The 14200-nt window shown below is 41.8% G+C and overlaps 1 protein-coding gene across 1 annotated transcript; it reads left to right on the top strand.

Annotated features, from left to right (window-relative positions):
- The first annotated feature begins 207 nt into the window (after positions 1–207).
- LOC144937063 (protein phosphatase 1 regulatory subunit 14B-like) lies at positions 208–13949 on the top strand. The gene is made up of 4 exons (XM_078864301.1): positions 208–1004; positions 9030–9113; positions 9644–9676; positions 10818–13949. Exons 1-4 carry the CDS (start codon positions 705–707, stop codon positions 10881–10883), a joined length of 483 nt encoding a protein of 160 aa, XP_078720427.1. The 5' UTR covers positions 208–704; the 3' UTR covers positions 10884–13949.
- Positions 13950–14200: the final 251 nt, after the last annotated feature.

The following is a 14200-nucleotide window of genomic DNA, read 5'->3' as shown; positions in this document are numbered from 1 at the left end:
CGCTCTGCTGCAGAGGGAACCCCAACGCGAACGTAATCGATTCCCTTTCGATTAATCGTGCTCGCAACAATGTGCGATTCCTTATACGTGCGAATGGGCGGGGGAATCGATTAGTTTGAATCGAGCCACCGTCGATTCTTTCCGACCCCCCCCCGCCCCACAGCGGCACCACCTCCCCTATATAAGCCCCAGGCTGAGGCAGGAGGCGCCGTCTGTGCGCTCCCCTCACTCCGCGCTGTCGCCAACGCGGCCTTACAGAGAAGTAAACAACGTCGTTTACAACAACAACAAGAACAAAGCAGACGCGTAATTTATATGAAGTGGCGGTAACGTTAAAATTTAACTCGTGAAGTGGCTTCACAGCAGTTGCGTTAAAGCCATCGACGTCGTCATACGCCGAGTTGATAAGTGTCGGCACAATCAGCTTAAACATCGCTTAAATTAAGCAAACAGTTGCGTAATTACCTTAACCACCACCAACCACCCACATCACCACCAACATATTAACATCATCGACACCATAATTGTCACACAATAATCACCGTCGTCATTATCACCTGCGATAAGCAGCATCAACACCACCACGATAATTACCACTGATATCATCATCACCGCCACCATCAGCACATACAAGTCGGCGCTTAATCATCACCATCATCACCACCATCTCATCACCGTCACGAGGAGGACTGGGCCCTCTGCTGATGTCTGCCAGAGTTTGCTTCGAGGCCGGGCCAGGGGTAGGCTCCGCCACGCAGGCGGGGCAAGGGAACGGAAAACAACAACAACAACAACAACCAGGACATGGACAACAACAACAACAACAGCAGCAGCAACAACAGGGGCCGGTCCTCCCTGGTGGAGGTGCAGCGCCGCCCACGATGCCTCCGGGGCGGCGGGCGGGCAGCAAGGTGACCGTCAAGTACAACCGCAAGGAGCTGCAGAAGAGGCTCGACCTGGAGGAGTGGATCGACGAGCGGCTGCACCTCCTCTACGACTGCGACGTAGGGCGCCGCCTCGCCTGTCTAACCTCCCTCCCTCCTCCCTGGCTTTGTCGCACGTGTCCACCACCAGCACACGTTGTTGTTGTTGTTGTGTTCTCTCTTGTTCGCGTTGCCCCCGTGGTGGTTCTCGTGTTGGGCTCGCCACCACCAACACCAACACCGGCGGCGGCGGCTGTCCGTTCAGCACCCTGGTCAGTCGGTGGGTTTCTATTGACGACGCCAGTGTGTGTGTGTGTTCCATGGAGTGTGTGTGTGTTCCATGGAGTGTGTGTGTGTTCCATGGTGTGTGTGTGTGTGTTCCATGGTGTGTGTGTGTGTTCCATGGTGTGTGTGTGTTCCATGGTGTGTGTGTGTGTGTTCCATGGTGTGTGTGTGTGTGTTCCATGGAGTGTGTGTGTGTTCCATGGAGTGTGTGTGTTCCATGGAGTGTGTGTGTGTGTGTGTTCTATGGAGTGTGTGTGTGTGTTCTATGGAGTGTGTGTGTGTGTTCTATGGAGTGTGTGTGTGTGTGTTCTATGGAGTGTGTGTGTGTGTTCTATGGAGTGTGTGTGTGTTCTATGGAGTGTGTGTGTGTGTGTTCCATGGAGTGTGTGTGTTCCATGGAGTGTGTGTGTTCCATGGAGTGTGTGTGTTCCATGGAGTGTGTGTGTTCCATGGAGTGTGTGTGTTCCATGGAGTGTGTGTGTTCCATGGAGTGTGTGTGTGTGTGTGTTCCATGGAGTGTGTGTGTGTTCCATGGAGTGTGTGTGTGTGTGTTCCATGGAGTGTGTGTGTGTGTGTTCCATGGAGTGTGTGTGTGTGTGTGTTCCATGGAGTGTGTGTGTGTTCCATGGTGTGTGTGTGTGTGTGTTCCATGGAGTGTGTGTGTGTGTGTTCCATGGAGTGTGTGTGTGTGTGTTCCATGGAGTGTGTGTGTGTTCCATGGAGTGTGTGTGTTTTCCATGGAGCGTGTGTGTTCCATGGAGTGTGTGTGTGTGTGTGTTCCATGGAATGTGTGTGTGTGTTCCATGGAGTGTGAATAACTGAGCCATCATCCTACCGTGTCCAACAACACCGTGTCTTTCTTGTACGGGGGGGGGGGGGGGGTTCTCAGGTCCGTGCGACGTGCAGACGTTTCGATTACGGGCAAGAACGGCAATGTGTTTTTTGTCTGCTTGTTTGTGTTTCTCTCCTTGTGCTGGGACTTTGTAGGATGAACGATGACATTTATAAGGGCACGGGGTGACCAATACGGTCTGAATTGATCTGTAATAAGGTGGGCACTGATAAGGGGTTAACATGTGTGGTAGTGTAGTATTATAGTATCGTGGTGGTATCGTATATTAGTGTAGTGGTATAGTAGTGTGGTGGTATAATCGTGCATACCTGCCAACCCATACGGTTTACTCGAATTCTTGTGCAGGGAAATAGAGTTTTCAGGTCCATAAGTTGTACAGCTGTTTCAATACCTGCAAACATTGTGTTGTGTCTATTTGTGTTTCTCCCTTGTGATGGGACTGTAGGGTGAACGTTGAGATTTATAAGGGCACGGGGTGACCAATAGGGTCTGAATTGGTCTGTAATAAGCAGAGGTGGGACAAAGTCATTGTTATGCAAGTCCAAGTCGAGTCGCAAGTCATCAAATTCATGACTCGAGTCTGACTCGAGTCCAAGTCACATGACTCGAGTCCACATCTCATAGGTGGGACAAAGTCATTGTTATGCAAGTCCAAGTCGAGTCGCAAGTCATCAAATTCATGACTCGAGTCTGACTCGAGTCCAAGTCACATGACTCGAGTCCACACCTCTGGTAATAAGGGAGGCATTGATAAGGGGTTGACAGGTATGGAATAGTATGTTCAGTGTACGATGTACTGTTGTATAGTAAACTAAACTCAAAACTATATATCTATTTGTACTAGGTAAGGCCCACTTGAGCTCCCATGTAGCTCTTTTTTCAGCAGCGACCTGGCCACCAATGACAGCTAAACGAAGTGGCTTGTCGCGTGGAAACTTAGAGAAGCCACGTACCCCAAAGAGTGTGTTGTTTATAGAGTGCATAGTGCATATAAATACTTTATTACCTTCAGCTTGTTACTCTATATAGCAGTGTACTGAGTGAGTGAGTCCACATTGCAGTACATGCCACATGGTGCAAAAGTGCTTGGTACAGTTTATTCTCTAATATAATGTATTGTTTAGTATAACACTGTATATATTGTATACTAAAGAATACACTATGTACAGTACTGCACAGTATAAGACTATAGTCATACACTGGTCTACTATATTTGAGTACACTCTCAGCTTGGCAATGTGCAGGGTGCATTGTGCGGCATAGTACTAATGTACTATAATACTATTTAGCATAATACATTGTAGTGTATTTATACGGGATTGTGTGTGTGTGTAGTCCAGCATACTGTCTGTTGTACAATACCGTATGCTGGCTTCAATGTATTGTGTATCCGTGCACCATTTACAGTCCACAATACGTGTACTGTGTTATACACAGCAAAATATATGGCGTACTGTGACAAATATACAAAATAAACTACTGGATACTATCTACACTATCAATATTAACGGGAGTGCACAATACACGGCAGTATTGAGCATATACTCGAGTAGTTTATTTTTATATCCCGTATTGTGCACTGTATACACAACTCACGGTATCAGTACTACATAGTACAACATGCACTACACAGGACAACATGCACTACATAGTACAACATGCACTACATAGTACAACATGCACTACACAGGACAACATGCACTACACAGGACAACATGCACTACACAGGACAACATGCACTACACAGGACAACATGCACTACACAGGACAACATGCACTACACAGGACAACATGCACTACACAGGACAACATGCACTACACAGGACAACATGCACTACACAGGACAACATGCACTACACAGGACAACATGCACTACACAGGACAACATGCACTACACAGGACAACATGCACGATGTATAGAATATACAACTAGCATCGAGTGACTGGCTCTTGGCCAGAGGAGTATGGAAGTTACAGGAGCTCGTGGCTGTTAGAGGAGATCACCTTTCCGTTCATGCTCGTTTGAAACATAGACACGTGGTACTTTTAGCAGCTTTTAATCGAGGTCTTCGTCTAGCAGTGTATTGCGCATGGATGACGATGGTGTCATACGCTGTACCGCATTGCACTATGTGTATTTGCTGTACAAGTGCAGTATTGTGTACCATTGGAGGTGTGCAAACGGATTTTTGTGCGCAGTTCTGCCCTGTATAATAACCAATAAATAGTCCTGGAACTAACACTGCACACGAACGGTGTTTGTAATTTCGGTATACACACCACACGGGCTAACTGAAACGACTGTGTATCGTCAGTGTGGCAGCAACATGCCTAGCCAGTGGGCCCTACCTTGGTGAAAAGGTTGTGCAATTATCCATACATTATTTGGTATATGCACAGGTCTAAAGTTTCATCTGTTTGACCTTTTAAAGTACTGTAATAACATTTGGGTTTCGGAGCCTGGGAAAGGTCAACCAGCCAAACTGTCAGCGAAACCTAAGAAGACTTGTGAATGATGGAAACGCATATTAATCCTACACTGATAAAATGTTATTTCTTTTGGAATATTTTATTTCAAATAATCCTTAGTTCGAAAAATAAACTCCTTCATTTGGAGTGATGATTTTTAGAATGTGTCCCAAGGAATGAATTTGATCTATATAATAAGCCAGCTGAAGGCATGGGTGTGGCTATTTGCACTTGCAAAGCAGATTTATCACGAAAATATGCACTTATGTAATATTGGATTTTCAAAATATTCAAAAGCCACAAATTACAATTGTCTTCTTGTGCGTGGTGCACGTTCTAGTAATGTTTATTTAGCGTTTTGAAAGGTTTCTGCTAAATTCAATCAAATTATTGTATAAAGCAGCAACGTGCAAAAACTACAGGCACTGTACTTTATAATTCACAAGTTGCATATCTGAATTGAAAGAGTTGGCACTTAACATTCTTCAACAATGATGTTTGTAGTTTTTGTTTATGCGGTGACCTTGACCATTCCCTTTGAGTGTTAAAATGTTATCGCAACATTCTTTGACCTGCTGCCCAATCGTATGCAACCTTGGAACAACCACTGTTGTATTACAAGGATTCAGTATTAACAAGTAAAATTGTGGTGGAATATATTCGTATGGCCATTGTACACAGCGATAATGTATTATTGTGCATTGGCAATATTTCACATCGTGAAAGATTGCTGGCTACTGCTGCCTTTGACATTACTGCCCCACGATGTAGTCATGCAGAGAGCTGTCATCCTGCTCGGGTGTAATTCATTGACAGATCACAAGTTAATAACTGCCTACCGAGACAAATGGGACCTTGGGAAAATGTAAAATCTGCAGTATAGCAAAGATGTCCATCAGAAGAGCTGTGGCATTGCTGGAAGAGGCTCACTTTGCCTGAATGGTTATGACTACAGAAGTATGTGCTGCCTTACACTTTATATAGCCCGGAACAGAGAAGCATCGCGTTGTAAGAAAACATGCCCAGCAGAGCTGCATTCAAGGCAACTCTATTTTCGTTAAAGATTACCTATCCATTGCACACGGGCGGTCCTTCAGAAACAAATGGCTGCCTGACTGGTGCAGGGAATTAATCCTTGCAGAGGTCACGGAGAAGTCCGGCGAGACACATTAATGAGCTCAGAGAATTTGCGCTGAGTCAACTTCGATCAATGGAGCTTCGGTGAGGGCTTCTGTGTGCTGCTTGCACTGTGCAAGGGGTGACTACTTTACTTCTTCATGCTCTCCTTTCCCTGCGCGATTTGACGATTTTAACACCGACATTTGGTGTCCCTTGGCAATCATTGACAACCATTGACAACAATGATGTGTTTGAATGCCTGGAAAATATGAACTAGAATATCAAGTGCCAGCTTTATCACCACTACTGAGTCAATGCGGTCACATGTTCACGGTTACTTGTGAAAATTAAGAAGACTCTGACGTTCGTACATTTCTGGGTGAGGCCACGTTAAGTCGAAGATTGACTTATGCTGTGATTAGACCATTAGGTGTGGCATCCTTTTTTAAGAACTGAAGTTGGCAGTACATATTCTTATATATCGTGACATATACTTGATTTAATCATTGTTATTACCTTCATGTCCTGTCTTGTAACCAGGTCGCACTATTTAAGAGCCATTCATGCAAAATATTGTATGCCCCTATTTACGTTTTTGTGTGCGAACTTTGTATTTAATAACTCATGGTTAGACATTACCATGCCGAGAAATTATTCCAGCAAGGAAGTGTAGCTGTTAGACTTAAATGATTCTGCCTGATCTCGAGCTATGTAAGAGTATACTTCATAGCATAGTTGCTATTTTGCTCATCCTTCAAAGTCGAGCAGTAACTGTGTTTAAAACGCAATGTAATATGACTGAGGAAAATTAGCAATTCTTTGTTTGATGTGTAAGCACAACTTCTTCTTGCCAGTGAGTGTGCCCCAATACTCACATGAGCAATTGCCTCTACACATACTGCTTCTACATTCATTCATCTTCTTATTTCAGCGCATTGTCACTGGAAAAAGGTTCCAGCCATAGGACTGCGAGAACATCAATGTAACAAATGGCATTGCCTATGGCCGCCGGGTTAAGAATAATAGGATCGGGCCACTGGAAACTGAAATAACTGTCAGGCATCCTTCACCCTGTGGGTTTGCTGCTGTTGTGGAACTGGGTTGTTTGACATGACATTCCTTGGACAGATATTACTTCGTTTTGTTTAAGCTGCAGGCAAACATCCCAAAGCAAAGGGAGATTATGAACAAAAGTAAACATTTTATTTAGCTTTATTTTTTATTTAGTTTTGTACGAATTTTTCCTTTTTTTTTTACAAATTTGCATATTACCAGGAAGATCAGTTTAACACATCGGCTTTTATTGGGCTTGGTTCTCCAACACACCGGTGTGCTGTACTAGTGACGAATTGGCATGTTCTGTTTACGTTGAATAACCATTACTAGTTGGCTGTGTCGGGTGGTGGTGGGTTTTAACGACACATTTATTTACGCGATCTAACCCAAAAAACATCTCTATTATACCAGGTGTTTGAATCGTTGCCGGGGCTGTAATATTACCCATGTGCTCCTCCATTTAGAGAGTGTGTAAAGTTAGCCCATTCCCACCAGCATTCAGGGATTTGCATTTTACAATACCGTAGTCTCGTAAATGTTTGGTACATGTGACTGCATTCTTTTTCAAAGTCCACTACAATCTTGGCCTTTATGTACGGGCCAAGTGTCTTACAAACAGCAGTACATACATGCATCACTGCCAGCACAAATCACTTCTTATATGTATGGTATTGTATTGGTTTTGACATTTATATATAACAATGTGTAATTTTCACAAGCACATGTTTACTTCAGTTAATTATGTTATGCATTCACTTTTGTATTTTTTTGTTACGTCAATAAATGCACATTGTTATTTTTACAGACATAAACATTCTGAAATGATATTTTTGAAAAATATTGAGGCATGAATGAAATTGTATGGTAACATGGCATAGCAGTAGTCATTTCGCAGCCTGTTATAGAGGTTCAGGATTAAAACCTAGCGGCCGCCCTAATTATTACTGCGGGTGTAAAGCCATACACGACAGTCTCCTTCAGAGTGGATGTTAAAGATCACCTGATGTCATTCGCAAAAAAACTAGGCCATTGTGTGCTGGCATCATGGCCCAAATTTGAAATATTACTTTCAAATGACTCAATTGGGATTATACATAGCCATGATCTCCCCTTACTGGCAGACTGATGCCCCAGCTTACTCTGGCAAATTAAACTATCCTGTGTCTCTTGAATTCTTACCTGGTTAAACAAAATAAACTTGACACTCCTGGAAAAGTGTTGTCTTGTCACTGGGCAGTTGCACAAGTTTGCATGTATCTTTCAGATACTTGAAATATGGGATTAATCATGAGTATAAACATGGCCATAGTAAGTCAACCAAATAGGACTGTCATTCAGATTTAAATATTTTGTCCACCTTTAGTGATACGGATGCTTCTAGAATACCGGTGCCAGCCCTTCACAGATGAGGTTAAATATTTGTACTGGGATCATGATTCAGTTGTGTAAATGAAACTGAGGGCTTCCAGCACGGTTTATATGTACGGTGTGAAAGAAGTTCAACATGCATGTAAGGCCATTTTTTTCAAAAAAATGTAATTAACTACTTTAAAATGACACCTTATATGTATTAGGATATGTTTTTACATTGTGACTGTAAAATTGCCTAATTTGTGAAATTGCATGGCTATGAATAATCTATAACACGAACTAGAAGAGGGGAAACTAAAAAAAGAGAATCTTGAATAACAGAGAAATAGCCGAGGATTTGAAAAGGTTAAATGATCAAGATAAAAAAGCCATAACGCGAAAGGTCCCTTTTGAGCAGCAAGTTAAAGACCTTTCAATAACCGCACTGCCATGCATTTTTAATCGTGCACGGGTCTGTAATGTTCAGTTCACTTCGTCTCATGTGATGTGCAGCAGTGAAACCCCGTGGCTTCGGCCCGCTTTCATGTTCGTTTCCGTCTGGCTTCAATAATGCATGCCGCCAATGATTATGGGAAGGCGTGGGGTGTTTGTACAGATTAGATAACCTTGGCTACTCAGTGGGGATGATGGCCTCCCTTGGTGGTTGTGTTTTTAGTTTCAATTACAGCTGATTGAATGCATTTGTTGTTACATGCACGATTGCATAGGTGGTTTGTGTTAAGTTTATTTAACAGCTTCACAATTGGCGGTCCCACTGCTTATGTCATAATGTTGCACTGTATTAAATGTCAGTCGATGCGAATTTACTTCATGTTTGATATAAGTACACGCAATACGTTATTTTGTGTAATTTGCTCTAGCAGTAGCATATGAATGTGCTATGTATTTGTATATGCAGCTAATCAAGAGTGTGTATAGATTTAAAGAATGCTGCCCTTTGTCTGGTACAACAGGAGGAGGAGATGCCTGAACTGGAGATAGACATTGACCAGCTGCTGGATATGAACACGGATGAGGAGAGAGCTGAGCAGTTACGGGTGAGTGCACGTTAGTACAAAATGCTGTCCCAAGAGGTGGACTAGCTGCTCGTGTAGAGGGAGCTTCTGAGAGCCCCTGTTTAGGGTATTTGGCCTACTTCTTCTACATTGGCCAGACGTCTTGAAAGAGGTTTGAGTAGCAACATATTACACCACCACACGCGACCTTCCAATAGATTAATGGTAATGCAACCATTGCGCTGGCAACCTGGATTACAAGTCCAGTGTGATAACCTTCACACCGTAGCAGCATAAGCATCTGCACTTGATGGGGTGCTTCCAGAAAAATTGCCATTGCTTGTACCAAGAGAAAGTGACAAAGCGGGACCTTGACTTGGAATGTCAGGTTTACTAAAAACAGATATCCTGTATTTTAATTTTATTTACAGTGATTTTGAGTATCCCTTTGGATATGATTAATTTTCTTAACATGTGTGCATATGTTTCTCGGGTACATTAAAATGCAGCAGGGTTATTTGCCTCCTGTAAAACTGTCATACACTAATACAGCCATGTGTCTGTCTCCACAGGAGATTTTACAAGAGTGTTGCAGCAGTTCAGAGGTAAGCCAGTGCTAAGTTGAATGCAGAGAGAGTTAAATACATTACCATGTAGAACACATACAGTGAAGCAGAACCACAAGCCTGCAGAATGGACCGCATCCTAAAATATCTTGAGCATAGGTGAGTTACGTGGGCAATGGGTGTATATCCATGTCAAGTTGCTGAGCTCTTGGCTTCAAACTTCAGAATGTACCCTGGGCTAAAAAAGGTTATGCGTAACGTGTTTCAAAGTCTCGATTTGGTCACGGATTGCTTGGCAATAAACACATCTAAAATTAGCAATGCCTTTTTTAAAGGTGGGTGAAAAAAAACCATTTTCGTACGCAGAGCGAAAGGTCCATTTAAAGGTCAGGTAAGAAGAGGGTGCTGTGGTGAATGTGATGTTGACTGATGCACTGTAGTGTCTTTGCCACATTTTCACAACAAATGCGAACTTGTCTCAGCTGGCCTCGAGCTGTCCCAATCTGTGTCCCCAATCTCCACGAGTCAAAAGTTTCCATGGGTTTGGCCCATCCTGCTTCCGTGCCCTTGCCTGCTTTCTCCCCGTGCTCTGCAAATCGGGGAACGATCTTTAAATATAGTACAGTATAACATTTCCCCAGAAGCCCCTGGGGCGTTATTGCCGGACCTGTGTGCGTACCTGGATAAAAACATGAAAAGAGGTAATTGTTTCAACACTCAGTCGTTAGGATAGACTAATTTGAGCTAAAATGTATCGCATTTGTAATATTCCTCGTATTTTAAAGACTAATCTGGACAATGTTGAACATTGTGAGTGACGTCATAGATTGCGTGTCTCATTTCCTCGCCGACTCGGTGATGCCATTTATGGTTCTCGGGTTGGCGGAGTCCTTAAGAATGTGGCACATAATGAAGGCATGAGCCTGGGGTCTTGGGTCTGTGATTGGTTCGGCTGGGCCAGGCTGCCATAAAAAACACACTCGTTCACTAGCACTGAGCCTGCATAGTTTCCTCTGGCTGTGAATCATTACAAAATTTGAATCGTTCGTTGCTAGGCCATGGCTGTACTGTCACTAGAGTTTGCATGGGTGGATTGCAAATGATGTTGTGTAAGGTACACCAGGCAGCTCGTTTACAAAACAGAAATAAACCTGACATTCATATTTGTCTGCTCGTGCAGGAATTTGTTTTGGAGCTGCTGTCCAGAATAAAAGGCATGAAAAAACTGAGTACTAACAAAAAATAAAGACCTGGCTCTTGGCCTTGCAGTGGAACAAGCTACTCCTCTCCATGGCGGCCACCTGTGAAAAAAGATGCTCGAAAATTTGTATTTAAAGAGAAAAGACAAACAAAAAAACCCCTAAATTGGATATTTAAAAAAATCACAGGGAAAACTTTGGTACACTTTGAGAGCAGATATTATTTTGCACACTGCTAGCCATGAAGGCACATTTGTAGTAAAGTAGTTTTAAGATACACTCCAGGAATATATAGTGTGCGGGTTAAGTTTATTGGCATTTGCAACTTTTAAAGGCACATGCCTTTCGCGATCGTAATAGTGAAGTTTTTGGAAATTTTTCCTTATGGTTCATTAAAGCGTCAGACGTGTGCATTTTTTTACCATCATGGCATAACTTTTTTACATTCATGTTAGACGGTTGCATTTGAATGTTCAGTCATACACTGTTACCTTTTAATGTTGCAGCTTATTCTCATTCAGTGTAAGTTTGTAAAACCTATGCGTTTTTGTTTTCATGTGTCCACACACATGGAGATTGTACAATTTTTTTTACATGTGTGGGTGTCTGTGTGTGTATCGTGTAGTTTCATGCTTGGGATTTTAAGAAAAATAATGCAGTATATACACGTGTATACAAACAGATGTGACAGCCTTCTGTTTTGCTGTTGTTGATGGCTTTATTTTTCTATGCTTCGATTAAGTTTTTGCACGTGACAATGTTCACATTTTTTTGGCGATAACATTCTTCTTATTTTTAAAACGTCCTTTATTGCATGCGATGAAGCTATATAACTTGCATTTTTTTCTTTGAACCTATCTACGTGACTTTACCGAAAGACCCAAGAATTCGAAAAAAACAATTAATACCCTAAGCACATTACTTGCAGTGTAAACAGTTGTTTGGCGTCATTGTGTCATGTACCGCAGCAGGAATATTTTTATACCACTTTTTTTTTTAAACGCACACACATTGGGAAATGTGGTATTTTGTTACACACAGTCATAGCACTGGCTTTCAACATCAGGGGACTTTGTGGTTTTTTTGTACTGTATATTGTATTTTCATTGGACATTGTTCTACACAACAAACATCGTAAATGTAGTATTTCGGTGCTTGTGGAGATCGCCTTCCATGCCTGAAACGAGCACACTGGTTGAAATGGCGTGCTAGTGCCTACTTAACCGATTGGTTAGTAGATTGATTGGCACTTGTGTTTTACGTAGTCTCGAATTTTTTGCGCGTCCTATAACCGGTTTAGTCCGTGAAATCCGGTTGGCTTGTTTCGCTTGCAAAAAAACTGTTAAAGCTGACTGCCAATAATTGTATTGGTTCAATTATATTTTACACTTGTGCTTTTAAACAAAAAGTATTCCTTGCAGTATTAATGCTGATACTGTCCGAGAAATAAATGAGGAGTTTCCACTTACAACCATCTGCAGTGCCGTTGGAAGGTGGTGTGAATTTATCCGGTTATAAAACATGCACATACATTTTTTTATGTGAATACTGGCATATTGGTCTAATGTCCATAACGTGTTTTTACAATAATTTTGGCACGACACTTTCATGACACCTAAACCAAATGCAACAATTTCTGCATTCTCGAATGTAAAGTTGCGTCGGCATGGTGGCCTACTTCAGTTACTGATATCTACTGACGCTGTCAGCATTGACACTCGGCAGTTTCAACTCTCTCCGATTGTGCCACTCACCCATTTCACAAATCATCTCTGACTTTCATGACATCATTAACATGCACAAACTGTCAACGCTCGCATGCACGATTCGTGATCCAAACTTGTGAAAATCGTTTATACCACATGTGACAGCTGTCTGGGAAAGAAAGGAAGTTTTTTTAAATTCCCATTTGGCATGTGAAAAACGATGACAGCTGTACTGCTCTTGCCTTGGGATGGTAGTTTGTGATTTTATTATCTGTGCCCTGTGGACACAGGATGGAAGTGATGATCTTTCTGTTACAGTGGAAATACTTATAGATTTATTTTGGTGATGTTACAGGGTTAGTGTGAATAAACCACTCGCTTTAATCGCCATTGTCATCGATATCTGTACGTAAAAGTGCACGAGAGGTTGCAATTGACATGCGAAGATCATCAGACTCTTTCGAGTTAGTGTGCATAATATCAATTCACCCAAATTTTATAATTTGAACACATTGCATTCAGTGGTTACAATCACTAAAACAGTGATTACAGACACGTGGCCGGTTATATTTAATTTCAAGCACTTATCAATAAAATATATTGTCTCTGTGTGAGTGGGTATTTACAGCCCCTTTACAGATTCACTCGGTTTGCTGTCAGTGGGCGTCGGCTTCCGATACATTTTAAGCCTGCGGTATTGAAATGTCAGGTATGATTTAGAAACGAGCAACTGCTCTAAAGGTCTGTACATCAAACTGCATTAACAAGATAAGCTTGGTAAAAAAAAGTATTTGGCTGGATAAAACAAAATGTACAATAATTCATTCAAATGTGTTTTCTTGCTTGCAAAAATGAATCTTGTGATTGTGATTACGGTTGGTTTTGAATATTAAGCACAGCTCATTTTGTGCTCAAAGGTGTTTTCTATAATGTTTTATGGCACACATCAATATTTATTATTTGTAAGTGAATGTAAATGTCTAATTTTCCACGGAAAATTATGTGACTGAACGATAATGTATGCTGTTTATTATTGTTATCAATGGGGAATGTCACCATTAATTTCTTCTAATCAAATACAATTTAGTTTTTTTAAGGTGTGCAAGTTCGTATACTGTGGTATTTTCCACTCGTATCATACAAAGGTGTAGCTTCGTGTCTTTTGTTATAAACAAATAAGCCAAGTGGTGTGGTCTGGTGGAAAATTACATATTTGCTTCTGTATGTATAGTGGGAATGTGCTTTTGTTTATCCAAAACAATTTAAATCTAAATGCACACACGTTAAGTATATTTGCCGTCTTTAGTGTTGCAGTGTTTTCATGTTACCGATGTACGTTGGGTCACGTGCTGTTATTAAATGTCTGTGTACATACGAGTGGACTCTAAATAAAGCACCTTCAAAGCACATTGTCAACACCTTGATTTATTCATCAAAACTACGGGTCACTGTCAGTTGGTTTTTGTAACATTTCACTGGTGTCTTGTTTTTTCGGGTATGCGTGTGCTCATATTTGTGCTGTGCATTATAAACAAAATGCGATCCACAGCGTTCTCGATTGACTTTTGCGACTTGGAGATATCATTCCAGTCATGATTGCCATCCCAGAATAGAAGGGCTTGAAGCGTCCACTTGTCTTGGCTTATATGATAGCCATT

This window comes from Lampetra fluviatilis, chromosome 18 (assembly GCF_964198595.1).
Source record: "Lampetra fluviatilis chromosome 18, kcLamFluv1.1, whole genome shotgun sequence".
Lineage (NCBI taxonomy): Eukaryota > Metazoa > Chordata > Hyperoartia > Petromyzontiformes > Petromyzontidae > Lampetra > Lampetra fluviatilis.
The sequence above is the reverse complement of the archived record's forward strand: the minus strand, read 5'-3'. Positions and strand labels throughout refer to the sequence as shown.

Coding starts and splice junctions, on each gene's coding strand:
- LOC144937063 (XM_078864301.1), top strand. CDS start 705: ATGTCTGCCAGAGTTTGCTTCGAGGCCGGGCCAGGGGTAGGCTCCGCC. Junction 1,005..9,029: donor ACCTCCTCTACGACTGCGAC/GTAGGGCGCCGC, acceptor CTGGTACAACAG/GAGGAGGAGATGCCTGAACT. Junction 9,114..9,643: donor AGAGAGCTGAGCAGTTACGG/GTGAGTGCACGT, acceptor CTGTCTCCACAG/GAGATTTTACAAGAGTGTTG.